Raw genomic sequence first — 15,563 nt, forward strand, 5'->3', positions numbered from 1 at the left:
AACCAAAGAGCCAGGAGTTAGCCCTGAGTATGCCAGGTATAGCCACCACCACCCCACCACTACCACCAATAATAATAAAATAATGCTACCTAGCAAATCACAAAAGATTTGCAAAAGCAAAGTTAAAGTATTTTAAAGTGAGGTTTACAATCATCAGTACAAATTCTGTATTGTTCATTTTCTCAGGATTCTGTAAGCCCCAATTAAGTCAACTAATGTTCTAGCAGCAGTATGGATAAGAAAGTTTGAGCTTTCATATTCAGCAGTATATTTTATACCAAAATATCCTCTTATGCTTAACATAATGATTTTTGTTATTTATTGTCTTTTATTGAGATAACTTTAGCTTAGGGGTATTGTGTACCTGGATTACTTTAATTATTTTTCATATTTTCTCACCAAAATTTAGTAAATAATCACTCACCCCTAGGAATAAATCCTTCTTTAATGTCTTTAATTTGATATTTTATTATCCATGTACTTTATCCTGGAAATGTAATACTGTTTATACTCTAATGAATGAAAAGTACACTGAAAAGTAAGCTTTGTACTTAATTTTCAAAACCACACTTTTAAAGTTAAACTATCTTTTAAGAGCTGAATTAGGCTAATTAGTTGAAATATAACAACTATTTCTACTGGTTTGTGACAGAAAAAATTTTACCTGTTCATTTTGATGTGAGTACAGTGAAAAATGTTGAGTGGAATACCATAATGAGCGTATTACATATGAACAACTACTCTGCCATATATGTCTAGTTTTTGTTCCAGGCTTCTGTCTGTGGACCTTTCCCAGTGAAGACATTATTTAAAATCCAATTCAAAAATAGGTTTGCTTCAGTTTGGATTCTCTGTGTTACCCAACTGTTTGGGAGAAAGGCCAGTGAAACTAGGCTAATTATGAAAGGATGTTTCTAACTACAATCCCATCCCTCACTACCTTCCCTCTATCTTTCCACCCTCTTTATCGCTCTCTCCCACTTTTTAAATATTTTTCTGTTGATGGCTGTCAAACCCAGGGCTTCATATCTGCAAGGTATATGCCTTATCATCAATCAAGTCACATCCCTGGTCCAGGTTCCTCTTTGTCTTGTAACTTACCAAGACTCTACATAGTAGTTCTCTTACTATTCTGCCTGTTTTAAGAATGGAAGAATAGTAACTAGTACGGAAATTAAATATGTGTGTGCATCTAAGCCTCTTTATTAAAATTAGAGAGAAAGAAGGGAGAACTTAAGAGGAAAGAAAGTTTAAAGATGATTATCTTAATCTGAATTGATTTATAGACATTGTATTCCAGTGTCTGAATCCTTATGTGTGATTTTGACTATGTAGTCTGATTTTTACTTCATCAATTTGATACAAGAAATGATGTAAGAATTATCATTTTAAAGTCTTTGCAAATAGAAAATTGATACCACTGACTTTTACAAATATAATCTTATACTGGTTGCATTAAATAAAATTTACTGAGAATTTATTTCAGTGAATATTAGCTTAGCAAATTAGCAGTTTCCTTAAATATTCTCTGTTACAGTAAGACATGGGTCTTTCAACTTTGGAGTTGTATAGACTTGTAGTATCTCTTCAAGATCTGACTTCTCGGTACATTTTATATAGATTGGCTATCCATTCTGCTATGACAGTCCACTGTACAGTGTGCTTTACCCATAGTAGGTGAGGTATGATCAGAGTAGCCAACTCTTCACTCTAAGAGGTATTGACTCTTAGAAATGAATATTTATTTCCCACTCAATATATATTTCTGTAAGCATATGGCTCTGAGGTCTTACTGAGTGAACACTTAATTGATAGGGTGTTGTTTTCCTTTGCCTAACGGTGACTTGAATTTGGGGAGTTCCTAGGGACTCAGCTGAGCCATCTTGTCAAAAATTCATTTACATGAGAGTCTGATGGTGGAGATTTTGTTTTTGAGTTCACCGAGTGCTATAGGCCAGGATCTGGCACAGTCTTTTGATGTGAGAACCCCTGGTTTAATCCTGGGAACCAAGCGGGGAAAAAACACACCAAAAAAATGCACTGAGGGCTGACCTTTGAGGAGTAGTCTACCGCAGGCTCCACTTTGAAGGGATGGACTGCATTCACATGGTTCACTCAAAGGCCCCTTCAACTTTCATGAACAGGGCTTTCTAGAGTTTCTGAAATGAACAGTTGTAATTATCTTTTCTGAAATGGTCTGGCTGCACTTGACAGTAATGTTCAAAATTAAGTCTAATAGGATATGTGTCACTAATAAACTTAATTAGCTTAGTTTAGGAATCTAAGCTTTGACTATATGTTACCAAATAGGTATTGAGTGCTTAAAGCTTTGCTTAGAGGTTGTGACTTAGCATTTATGTGATGCTTTCTCCCCAGGTAGCTTAGTGTGATTTGCAGAATCAGTTTCAGTAGCTTCCAATCACTGTGATGCTAGTTGTTGTTTTGTTTTGTTTTGTTTTAAATGCATGTTATTTATCAGCAGTATATTCCAGTTGTAACAAAGCCCAAATTAACCTGCCTTTTTGGGAGACGATATGGACCTCAAAGGATTTTAGGTGAATATCAACATAATGTTTATAATTTCTTACTTTAAAATAAATGAAAAGCAGGACTGGAGAGAAAGTATAGCAGGTAAGCCACTTCCCTTGCATGCGACTGACCCAGGTTCAATTCCCAGCATCCCATATGGTTCCCCCAAGCATCTCCAGAAGTGATACCTGAAAGCAGAGTCAGGAGTAAGCCCTGACCATCACCATACCCTACCCCACCCCACCCCCCAAAAAAATAAATGAAAAGCACATTTAAAACTGTTTCATATCTTTGGAGCTAGGACCCATACATATCTCCTCTTGCCTCCACAAAGTGGCAGGCCTAGTTCCAGGCACACAGTGCTTGGTTAGCTGCTGCCTGATTGATTCCCAGCACCCACGGTTAGATTTTCCAGGTGTTGGTGCCTTTGTGAGCAGACGTAGCAGAACTAGCCTATGATGGCATTAGGAAAATTGCAGCTCATGGATTACTGCTCTTCCAGTAAACATAGGGAACTGATTTTTTTTTCTCTCTCCACTCCCAATCAATCTATATTTGTAGCATTGTGGCAGCTTTACTTAGAAGTTGAATGTTTCTCCATAATTCTTAACTCCGAGAATCCTCCAGATTTGCCAGATAACTGCTACTTCATGGTGGGAGTGTCTTTAGTCTAAGACTTCAGTCTTAGAGGTCTAGGAAGGATTCTATTTAGAAAAGCACTACCTAACCAGATTCTTAGATCTTTATTTGAAAATGTATTTCCCGTGATTTCCCCTTTATTATTTTCTTAAAACTATAACCAAGATAATAAAGAAATAACCTAGTAAATTACCAACAGCACTTAAAATTCCTTTTATCCTAATACTATGAGCCGTAATTTTCCCTTTCATGAAATATGCTCTATATTTGCGTTTTATGTCTGGTCCTTAAACACCCTTCATTATTACCCTTTGGAGAAGTGCTGTAGTTGGCAAAATCAGTGAAAACTTAAAGCAACTCGTTCTTCAAATACAATTGTAAGTTCTTCTAATAGTATTTTATAAGATTGTCTATTTTTTTTAAACTTAGAGCTTAATTAACATGCAGTCAATTAGGACATTTTAGGGAAAATCGGCTCTTTGAATTATCAGACTCCATACTTCTAAGACCGTTTTAATATCTGGCTTTAATAGCTCTATGAAGGTATTGAAGTTGAGAGAAAAGGTAAAACTTGCATTAGCTAATATTTTGTCAGGTCTGATATAGTTCTCATTATTTGAAAATTAAATATATAGAGACCTATTTTTTTTAATTAGCCATGTTGTTCCCAATCCTCCTTTTATAAGCAATATCTTTGGGTTGTTAATGATAAAATATACATTTTATATGGTTTTTAAATAGAGATGTGAAGATAATAAACTAACCATGATTACAGGTAAAAGATTTTAATCCACCTCTATTTTATAGGAGTGTGCCCTCCAAATGTTGAGAGAAAAGTCAAATAGGATAATATCTTTTCAAGAGGTAGAATATTTCCTTTAAAAATAAAAATGACAATCAAGAAATAGTCATTTGTATACTGACTTGCCAAAGTTTTACAAGTTTATACATTCTTAAAGGTAAATCTCCTGCCCACCCACCCCTTCAGAAAGGGAAGATGTTCCAGGGCCCAGGCATTTTGTTTTTAGTCTAGGACTTATATGTCTGCACATGCCAAGGGCATTCATAGCACATGTGTCCATGAATGCTCTGTGTGTGTGTGTGTGTGTGTGTGTGTGTGTTGGGCGGGGGTGGGGGGAGCAGCAGTTTTTCTGTTTTGTTTTGATTTTTTTTTTGGCTTTGTAGCCTGAAATCCAGGTTATTCCTATTCACTATGAGGTGGTTTGTTTTAAGCTTCTTAGTGTTTTTAGTCCAATTCCCCAAGTTGTATCTCAAATGTTAGAACAACGCTGCCTCGATTATTTCACTTTTGAAGCTCATTTAGTAGATTGTTACTTCACTGTTTAAAAGATACAAGCCAGAGTGTACATTGCTGAGCTGATAAATTATCCTGCTTAAGGACTAACAAAACACTTGGTACAATTGGCAATATTTTTTTCTTCTTATTTACTACTTTTCTAAGTTTCATTCTGTTGTTGCAAGTTTCTGTACATTTTTTTTCTGTGAAGCCTTTTTATTGTCTGACTTTAAATAAAAAGTATTTCTAATGATCTGGCAGTGAATTGCCTTGATTTGATAAATCTGTATTTGAAAACAGACTGGTGAAAACATGCACTGATATAACTGTGGAACCCATCCCAGGCCTTTCTGAAAGAAGGGACTGGCACGAAGGGCCCTTTCATGTAGCTTTAGCACCAGAGCCCCATGCATTAATAGCACTTAAGATCCTGTTTCTTGTGGTCACCTTCATTTTGGGAAGAGCCTCTTACAGTAACTTAATTTTCTATTAAAGGATCCGAATCTGAAAGGATATTAGCTTAGAACAGGAACTGTTGAGAGTCAGTATGATCTCATTACAGGAAAGGGCTACATCCAGGATCTTATCACCAACGTAGCTTCTCCCACACCAGGCCATTAGAGAGTCATGCTTCCTTTAGAGCTTAGGGGAACATCAACATGAAGGTACCTGCTGACTTCTGTTACAGAATGCCCAGTAGCCAAAGAAACTGTCTCAAGAAGTTTGCCTAGTGGATTATAGAATTTAATTATTGAGAAACTCATTGTTCAAAATTTCTTCCTTGAGACCATCAGCCCTGTAACATTCTCCTGAGCAGTGTAACACTGGCAGTGTAATACAAGGCAGGACTTTCTGGAGCTTGGGACAATGGCATTCGCAAATTGATTCAGGATTGCTTGAGTCACTATCATAGCTTCTTGCTATGAGGTCTTGAATTGCAAGGAGAGATAATCCAAGCTACTTTGTTTTGATTTTTGTTGTTGTTGTTGTTGTTGTTTTGGGCTATACCCAGTGATGCTCAGGTGTGGCTCCTGCCTCTGCACTCAGGAGTCACTCCTGGCAGTTCTCGAGGTCCATATGGAATGCTGGGATCAAAATTGGTTCAGCCGCATGCAAGGCAAGTGCCTTACCCACTGTACTATCTCTGGCCCCTAACTGGTTTTTGTTTTTTGTTGTTTTTTTAAATTTTATTTTTATAAAGTTGTTCACAATAATTCATTACATTTAATACTCAAACACCAATCCCACCACCATTGCACCTGCCCACCACCATATTTCAAATGTATCCACCCCAAACCCCAAACGGTGCCCCCCCGATGCAGAAACAAAACAAGTTTGTATTGTTTGTTATGAATAATCTGCAAAAATGGTCCAATAAAGTTTCCTTAGAGGAAAGTGTGTAGTGAAGATTGTTGTATTTCATCCTGGAGCCATTAAGTCCTTGTATAAGAGATTACTAATATTTCTATTAAACCCAATCAAATCTTGTGTGCTACTCTTGGCACATTAGCAGTGTAGAGTAGTGCGGCCATGTGCTCCAGGAATTCTAAAATTTAGAATATGATTATGCAGCAGATTCATTTATGGGTAGGGCCTATGCTGCTCTCTTCCAGGAGGTTATTTCTGGCCTGATTACTTTTTTACTTTTTTTTTTTTTTTTTTGCTTTTTGGGTCACACCCAGCGACGCACAGGAGTTACTCCTGGTTCATGCACTCAGGAATTACTCCTGGTGGTGCTCAGGAGACCATATGGGATGCTGGGAATCAAGCCTATGTCGGCTGCATGCAAGGCAAACGCCTTACCCGCTGTGCTACTGCTCCAGCCCCAGGCCTGATTACTTTCGACTTTTTTTTTTACAAAGCTAGTGGAGTCACATTGCTTTGTAGTGATTGATCATTTTCATAGTTGCTGGATAGAAACTAGGGGCCACACAAAAAACAAAGTGTCTATAGTGCTCTATTTTTTTTTTCAAATCAAATCTTGCATTTAACATTGTCACATTATATCTGGTTCTGATTCTTTCACTTTATCCCCACAATGACACATTTGTCCACACACCCCCCCCCACACCCCCCGCAGTTTAGAACTTAAATGTTCTATAGAAGAGCGAAAATCCTGAAGTATTTTTTTCGGGGATGGGGGCACACCCAGCAGTGCTCAGAGATTACTCCTGGCTCTGTACACAGGGATTAGAGAGCTCCTGGAGAGCTTAGGGGACCATATAGGGTGCTGGGGACTGAAGCTGGGTCAGCCTCATGCACGGCAAACACCCTACCTGCTATACTATCTCTCCAGCCCCCCCCCCCCCCCGGGGGTATTTTTTAATGTTGAAGAGAATTTCAGACTTGCTGGTGTTAAATCCCCCTCCTTGCTTAACAATGAGACATTAGGAAGGATAAAGAACTGTTTTAAGTGCTTAGAGATTTACTTTATACTAAAGTAGTGTACCAGGCAGAACTAAGTAAATACGGTCCTGCAGTAGTTATAAATTCTCACCGTGAGAAGTCTGTGCAGCCTTCTGTTTTTCCCTACAAAAAAAAATTCTTGATCAGTTCATCAATAAAATGCCCAACAAATAAACCAATGAGTATTGTTGTTGAGAGGGAATTGACATATACCGAGTTCATTTCCCCAGCATGACCTGATATGTACATTACAAGATGGGGCACAGTAAGTCACATCTAATTTTTAATGACAATATTCGTGACAGTCATTAGACTGTACATTACATCCTCAGACTTACAACTGCATGTTTGGACCTTTGACTCATGCATTTTGTCCTGGCAAAACTACCAGTGTGTTTTTGATAAATCTGAAGGAATTTTTTTTTTAGATTTAATATATACATGGGTCCTTATGTAATTTTTGAGGAAACTCTGTACCATTTTTCATAATTCTATTCCCACTTATAGAATACTGGGAATCCCTATTCTCAGCACCTTCACAAGTGATTGTTATTTCCTCTCTTCTCTGTTAGAGGTGTGAGGTGCTCACTCGCTCACTGCGGCTTTGTCTGGCATCTCCCTGAGCATGCTGAGCACCTTTTCATGATGGACATCATGTGTCCTCTTTTCAAGAATGTCTATCCATTCCTGTGACCCTTTCCTCCCCCTGTCTCATAACCATTGCTCAGGGACCCCAGGGGCCACTCCTCCCACTGATGCTCAGTTGTTGGCCTGTGCCAACAATTCAATGCTCAGACAAGGCGATGTGGGGATTCTGGAAGCTAGCACTCAGGGGTCATACAGTACTGAGGAATGAATTCAGCACCTCTGCATGCCAGACAGTGCTCTCCAGCCCTCCATGGTACCCCAACTCTCTTATTTGTTTTTCCTGCTACTGAATTGCATGAGTTCTTTATATATTTTTAATGAGTCCCTTAGAAGAATTATGATTCACAGATATCTTCTTTCACTCCAGAGATTAGTTTCTGTTGTTGGGTGGTGGTCAATAAACACATAATGATTGAGTCATTTCAACTTACAAATGCTTTGGAAAGATCCACACACTTGGGTTGCCTGCTCTACCATACACTGAGTACACAAGTCCCTGAAGAATGAGGAAGAACGCCAAATATTCTTTCCTGGGATGTTCTGGGCAATAAGACAGGCAACTGTGGAGCTGGAAGGACCACCACTGTCATAGCAGTGGCATCCAGGACAGTGGAAAAAACAAGATGTTCCTATAAAGCAAAGCAGAAATTCAACATAGGCTGCATTCGCTATAACCAGGAATAAGCAGGCATTTCCATTGCTCTTCCAGGCAGCAGACCTGCTGATCAGAGCCCTTGGTGGCATACAGTAGTTTTGGAAACACTGTCTCCAAAAAGTGGTCCAGCCCTGAGTTCTCAGTCCCAGCTTTTCTTCTCTTCCTTTGCCTTGCTCTTTACCAAACCAGATAAGCACTTACTAAGAAAGATGCTAAGGTGCCAACAAATTCCCGCCAACTCTGACAGGCTCTTGTGTCTCAGCAGTACCTCTCCACCCCAGATGCTAAACCCCGACTCACAAAACCTTGGCTTAGGGACTACAGGGGCACAGACCCTGCATCCTGGCCAGACAGACACATGCTCTGTGTCCCCACCATAACAGTGTGAATGACAGGATGAACTCTGACCCACCGCCCTGATCTCCTCCATCTAACCTAGCAAGCAGTTGGTTCCTGGCTCCCTCTAAAATGTTATGTTGTGCCAGCTCAGTAAAGGCATCAGTGAACGGCATTTGGATGGTTTTACCTCCCTCCTTTCACAGTTTCTGTGACATTGATCTGAGCACAGACATAGGAGGAAATTAGTCTCACTGGGATCTCAGGGATGCTCCCACCTCCTGAGGGGACTCTTACCAGGACATACCCCTCCACATGCAAAACCCAACACTGACCTCCTTTCACCCCTCCCCTTCTCCTGAACCTCGATCCCCTGAGTCCCCTACAATTGATCACAGCCTACAGGTGCTCTCCAATTCACTCCCAGTGTGTTCTAGACCAGGATGGACAGTGACAACTTGACCTAGAGAATATTTCTCAGCTTTTCTAGGTGGTGCTTTATACGGTTCTTCTTGAACCAGGGCCGTGAGTGTCAGGGGCCTTCTCATGCAGGTGTTTCTCAGGCCCAGATCATTGCAGTCTACATTTGAGACTTCTTGAAACCTGTGCCTTAGTAGTTTTTTTCTCTACTGTAAGCAGAAGGCAGTAACTTCCAGTTCCTCTGGATCTTGGGAGTGTTGTCTCAATCCCTGGGGAGAAAGAGAAATTCCTATATGCTGGGGAACACTTTCCTAGTGTCAGCAGATTAGACCTTTTCTTAAAAGCTTCCTGAGTGAGATTGGGGTACGGGTTGTCTGATCTGGTAGCCCTAATGTAAGAGACATTGAGAAATTATATTTGGAGAGGTCCACTGAACTGGAGCCTGCACATTTTGAAAGTTTCAAAACAAAGTAAAGTGTCTTAATTACAATAGAATGTTTTGAATGTGGAACCCTGGCAGGGGTAGGGGGGCACGAAGAATTGTATACCCTAAATCTGCCTCCTGTTGCACCTTACTTTCTTTGGTTTATGCAAAATATCCATGACCTTTGGCCAGTGTCCAGCAGAGGCAGGATACTAATGTGCACTGCAAATTGTCAGCCTCCTCAGCTTCCAGGACATGAGGCATGGCACAACCCTGCTTCAAGAGTTGTAGTGAGGTCAGCAGAGGTTGATGGGCAGTGGTCAAGCAGGCAACAAAGAGATAGCCTGCTCCACAGAGACTCAGTTCCAAAAACCCCGTAACACAGAGATCCCGCTCCACAAAGACCCCATTCCTCATAGGTCCCATTTCACAGAGACCCTTTTCCAAGAGACCCTGTTCAACAGAGAGCCTATTCTACAGAGATCCCATTCCAGAGAGACTCTTCCACAGAGAGTCCATTCCAAAGAGAATCTGTTGGGCAGAGACCCCACTCCACAGAGACCTCACTCCACAGGAGCGTTATTCCCTTCAAGATTTTGGAACTTGTTGCTAAAATATGGGCAATTTTTTACAGGGTGATGAAAATATATAGATTTTTCACAAACAGAATTTTGTTTGGGGGCCACATCCAGTGGTGCTCAAGACTTGTTCCTGGCTCTGTGCTCAGTGATCAATCCTGGCAGGGCTCAGGGATCAAATGTGGTGCTAGGGATCAAACTTGGGTTGACCACATGCCAGGAAAGCGCCTCAAACCCTACACTGTCTCTCCAGCCCAGGTGGAGAATTTTAGTAGAGACACACTGTTAGGAAAATCCAATAAGAATGAACATAAAAAGGGGAAGCAGGGAGTGTTAGCAGAGTAGTAAAGGAAAGAATGCACTGACCACTGCATCAGCAAACTGGACCATCTCAAGAAGGTGGCAGAGAACATGAAGGCAGATTCAGAGAAATGAGTATATGGGGCAGAGCCTGGGGATAGAATGAACTTGAGTCTAACAGTGAAGAAGCTTGGTTTTCTTTGGGGTCATCTGCCCAGAGTGCATTCCTCTCAGTCTGAGGTCTTGAGACTTGGTGATGTAGGGGTGTGATCTGTGCCTTGGGGCCACCACTTACCCGGAAACTTGCAGTCTTGGTGGCCCTCACAGTCTTGGAGGTGGCGTGGAGGAGCTGCTGTGCATTTTCCACCAGGAGTTCCTCAGAGCACTTGCTTCTTGCCAGAGACGCCTTTACACTGGAGGGCAGGGGAAGCGGTTAGCACTGCACCAGCTAAAAGGGACCGCTTCAGAGAAACACACACCAGAGTTTACAAGGTGGAGACTCTTCCAGAAAGCCTCTGTGGGAACTAGTCAAAGAAAATATTGTTTTCTCCTTGAAAGAAAAAAAAAATCTAGAAGCCAGAGGAGCAAATACAGTGAGTAGGGCACTTACCTTGTATCTGGGCAACCTGGACTTTATCTCTGGCATCCCACTGGTCCCCTGAGCCCACTAGGAACGATCCCTGAAGCACAGAGCTAAGAGTAAGTCTGAGTACCTCCAGGTGTGATAAACCAAACATACAAACACAAACATGCCGACCCGAGTTCGATTCCTCCGCCCCTCTTGGAGAGCCCGGCAAGCTACCGAGAGTATTCGATATGCCAGACACAGTAACAACAGTAACAACAGTAACAAACACAAACAAACAAAAAAAAAAACAAGTTTTAATTCTATTTTGGTTGCAATGCTGCAATAGTGTGTAAGTTTATAGTACTGATGTACAAAGTCTTCACATTTGCTGCTACCAAAGTACTAAAGACCTTCTACCATTCCTCTCTACCATTTGCTCTCTCAGCACTTCATTGAGAAAAGATGTTTTAAAGAAACAGTCTGGGGCTGGAGCAATAGCACAGCGGGTAGAGCATTTGCCTTGAACATGGCCAACCTGGGTTCGATTCCCAGCATCCCATATGATCCCCCGAGCACCACCAGGAGTAATCCTGAGTGCAGAGCCACGAGTAACCCCTGTGCATCGCCGGTATGACCCAAAAAGAAAAAAAAAGAATCTAAAATTTCAAACATATATTGATATATTTCACCCCCAGACCCACGTGTCCGTTATAGTCCCCGATTGCGACGAAGGCCTTAAAGCGAGTGTGCTGGCCGGCGCGCGTCTGCTTCTGCACCGGCATGATCTTCAACACCTCGTCTTTGAGCGCCGGGCCCAGGAAGAAGTCGATGATCTCCGACTCCTTGATGGGCAGTGAGAAGATATATATCTCCTCCAGCGACTTGATCTTCATGTCCTTGACTAGGCGGCCCAGCTTGGTGACGGGGATCCACTCCTTGTCCTCGGCCTTTCCTCCACGGGCCCCGCGGCCGCGCCCGCGACCACGTCCACGGCCGCGGCCACGCCCCCGCAGGCCGCTGCCGAAACCTCCGCGGAAACCGCCGCGACTTCCCATGCCGGGGCCCCCCGGGCCTCCGGGCCCTCCCGCAGCACCAGTGTCATCCGCCATTTGGTGTTTTCGTGGAGAAGAAGCTGGAGCGTGGAGAAGGGGCTGGAGCGATAGCACAGCGGGTAGGGCGTCTGCCTTGCACGCAGCCAACATGGCCGACCCGAGTTCGATTCCTCCGCCCCTCTGGGAGAGCCCGGCAAGCTACCGAGAGTAGTCGATATGCCAGACACAGTAACAACAAAGTCTCCAATGGAGACGTTACTGGGCCCGCTCGAGCAAATCGACGATCAACGGGAGGGCCTTTACCTTTACCTTTATTGATATATTGATACTCAGAACATATCACTTATAAGTGGGGAAAGGTTTTTTTAATTTTATTTATTTATTTTATTTTATTTAGTTTTTGCTTGTTGGGTCACACCTGACGATGCACAGGGGTTTCTCCTGGCTCATGCATTCAGGAATTACTCCTGATGGTGTTTGGGGTACCATATGGTCTGCTGGGAATTGAACCCTGGTCGACCGTGTGCATGGCAAACACTCTTCCCACTATGCTATTGCTCCAGCCCTAAAAGTATTTTTTAAATAAAAAAAATAACTGAAGAGAAGTAGTCAAATAAAGCCAATGTCCTTCTATATTAAAGAGAAATGAGATATTTTTAATAGAATTGCAGGGAGGACTTAAAAGTTATATAAATTATAATAAACGATATGACTGGACTGAATTACACACTTCAAGGTATTTGTATTAAACTATAACAATTTAGGTAGACAAATTGTTTTCTACCTATGAAAATGAAGGGCTGGAGTGATAGAACAGCGGGTAGGGCATTTGCCTTGCACGCGCTGACCCGGGTTTGATCCCCAGCATCCCATATGTCCCCTGAACACTGCCAGGAGTAATTCCTGAGTGCAAAGCCAGGAGTAACCCCTGAGCATTGCTGGGTGTGACCCAAAAAGGAAAAAAAAAGAAAATGAAGCTGCTCAGTGGTATGTAGAAAAAGGAAAGAAGGGAATAGACAGAATGGAACCATGACAAACCCTTGGCCTTGGATCACAGAGCTGAGATAACCAAAACTGGTCCTGGGGGTGTGGAACACAGGGACAGAGGTGGAGGGTCCTGGGAACTTTCTTGGTGGTGAAGGTGCAATAATTTATACCATAAAACCATAAGTGTTAATGCTATTGTAACCATGTTACCAAAAGTATAAAAGTGTAACAAAACTTTAAATTTTTTAAAAGACAAATATTTTCATAGGAATGTCCCATGTAGCCTTATTTGTCATCACAAAAATCCAGAAAAATCCAAATGTCTATTGGGCTGGAGCGATAGCACAGTGGGTAAGGCGTTTGCCTTGCACGCGGCCAACATGGCCGACCCGAGTTCGATTCCTCCGCCCCTCTCGGAGAGCCCGGCAAGCTACCGAGAGTATTCGATATGCCAGACACAGTAACAACAAAGTCTCCAATGGAGACGTTACTGGGCCCGCTCGAGCAAATCGATGATCAACGGGAGGGCCTTTACCTTTTACCTTTACCTTATCAGTGATTAAATGGATATTTAAATTTATGATGTATCTATTATCAAAAACACATCAATTAAAGAAAAGTAAAGAGATGTAGGTGCTCTGAAATTTAAGTAACTGATTTTGGGTGACATCTCCAGACTTGCAGAGAGCCTGTGAAGGTGATAAACAGGCCCATGCCAATCCTGCCTTGGGAGTTTCTGTATTCCAGGGCCACTGACTTCTTCAGGCCTTGCTCTTTTAGGAAGAACATCCATCCCTGGGGGAAACCAGCTTGCACACCGGGCAGGGCCTGGGACCCTGGACCTGGTCCCCACCCCAGCCCACAATGGGGGTGTCAAGACATTAGTGTCAACCCCTGTAGGATAACATTGGTTTGCCCTTCCTCCCTGGCTGCAGGGAGCTTGGGTTTGTTGATTGCTCCCCCAACTTGTCAATTACCTTTGCCTCCAGATCAGACTCTGTTGACTTGTAAATATTGTTTTTCTCTTCTCCTTAAGTCCTTTGCACAGTTAATTCAGAGCAGTGTCCTTTTTGTATAAACACAGGAAGACAGTTAATGCTATCCTTTTGTAATTTGGGAGTTAATTGACTCTGGATGATATTTTCCTCCTGGACATCTGTTCTCTCAACTTAGGCCTCAGTTGCCCTTACTTCCTAACATCCCAAAAGCAGGGTCCCAAAGAGGGACTGGATGGACCCAGGGCAATCTGTGTGCTACACTGGCATCAAAATGGGCCTGGCCAAAGCCCCATAACACTTAACTGTAAGTTAAGAGCATGGTCATGGACAAATTCTGTCATAATCCAAAAAGTAACAACTAGACTAAGACCCTGCTAGGGTTAGAAAAGATAAATGTGGCCTGAGCACTATAGTCTGAGATCTATAGGGAGATGTCCCCAGGAGAATCACCCTACAAGCTCAATGTATCTCTTCCTGTGTCCATACAAAATAACTAATATTAAGAAGTAGAATTAAGATGTTAATTAAGATGTTAATTAAGTTATTGGACTAAGGAGAGGAGAAATACCCCTAGGTGGTATTTCCCTCCCTTGAGCCTGATCAACAATCAGGAAGGACTTTTGATATGTTGATTGTGCTACAGATAGGTGTGGTGGCTACCCCCAATGTGGGGAGTTGGTGAGAGACGGGAGAGAGACCAGGGCAGCGAGATGGAGCACAGAGAGACTACTAAGGGGGACAGAGGGAGAAGAATGTAGGGAAAGAATGCAGGAGCAGGCGCGCGGAGAGATGAGAGAGGCAGCTGCGAGAAAGAGAACAGAGAGATGAGTGGGAGAGACAGGAGGAGACGGGAATGAGGGGCAGTGTGAGACTAGAATGAGGGGCTTAGTGAGACTGGTACAGGCAAGTGGGAGAATGGAATAAATGGCAACTGATCACCAACCAGCCTGGTAGCCTTGTTTCCTCCTTCCTCTGCCCATGGCTTTGGCCATCCTGGGTGGGCAAATGGCCCAAGTCCACTGAACACAGGCAGCGAGAGAGAGCTGCACGGGGTTCCGTAGCCACCCAGAAATTACACAGACCCCCATGTCCCCAGCCACAGAACTTCACCGGATGAGCCCATTTTAAGCCTCCTGAGCTGACGCCCCTCCCCTTGTCCTTTCCTTCTCACAGAACAATGAGGGCTCTTGCCCACATTTTCCTCTCACTTCTTTGGTTTGGGGTTCATTTTATGGGGGCTTCTCCCAGGCAGTGCCCAGGGAAGAATGCACTGACCACCTCTACAACAGACTGGACCAGCACAAGAACTTGAAGACAGGAACAACCCCCAAACACCAGGGGCAGCAGGCCAGAGGGTACCATGTGCTGCTGTCAGGCTGTGCTGAGCACTGAGCGCCACTCTCTGGCCACTTCTGCCTCTCACGGTCCTCCTGCTTTTGGAGGAGAACCCTCCACTTTCCTGCTGGGTCCTGCATGGCAGGCTCTTCCTCCTGCTTCTGAGGAGCAGTGAGGGCCCTGATGCCTTTGCGACTGTCATTTCCATGCTTGAGATACAAATGCCAAGCACCCTCTCAGCATACCTGAAATGCAGACATTCACTGCAATGCTGGCCAGTGAAGGAGATTGCCGGGGTCGGCTAAGCTGGAGAGGTTCATGAAACACTCTTTGCTAGAGAAGGATACGCAGCTTTTCTTTTTAAACCATTGTTTACAAAAGGACTTTTTGT

General features: G+C 42.9%; 1 protein-coding gene across 1 annotated transcript; it reads right to left on the minus strand.

Annotated features, from left to right (window-relative positions):
* Nucleotides 1–9,516: 9,516 nt before the first annotated feature.
* LOC130037346 (40S ribosomal protein S2-like) lies at nucleotides 9,517–11,928 on the minus strand. Its single transcript, XM_056129158.1, has 3 exons — nucleotides 11,490–11,928; nucleotides 10,528–10,638; nucleotides 9,517–9,807 (listed from the first exon to the last, which is right to left on the minus strand). Exons 1-3 carry the CDS (start codon nucleotides 11,907–11,909, stop codon nucleotides 9,517–9,519), a joined length of 822 nt encoding a protein of 273 aa, XP_055985133.1. The 5' UTR covers nucleotides 11,910–11,928.
* Between the last annotated feature and the right edge of the window lie 3,635 nt (nucleotides 11,929–15,563).

Source organism: Sorex fumeus, unplaced genomic scaffold (genome assembly GCF_029834395.1).
Source record: "Sorex fumeus unplaced genomic scaffold, SorFum_2.1 ptg000006l, whole genome shotgun sequence".
NCBI lineage: Eukaryota > Metazoa > Chordata > Mammalia > Eulipotyphla > Soricidae > Sorex > Sorex fumeus.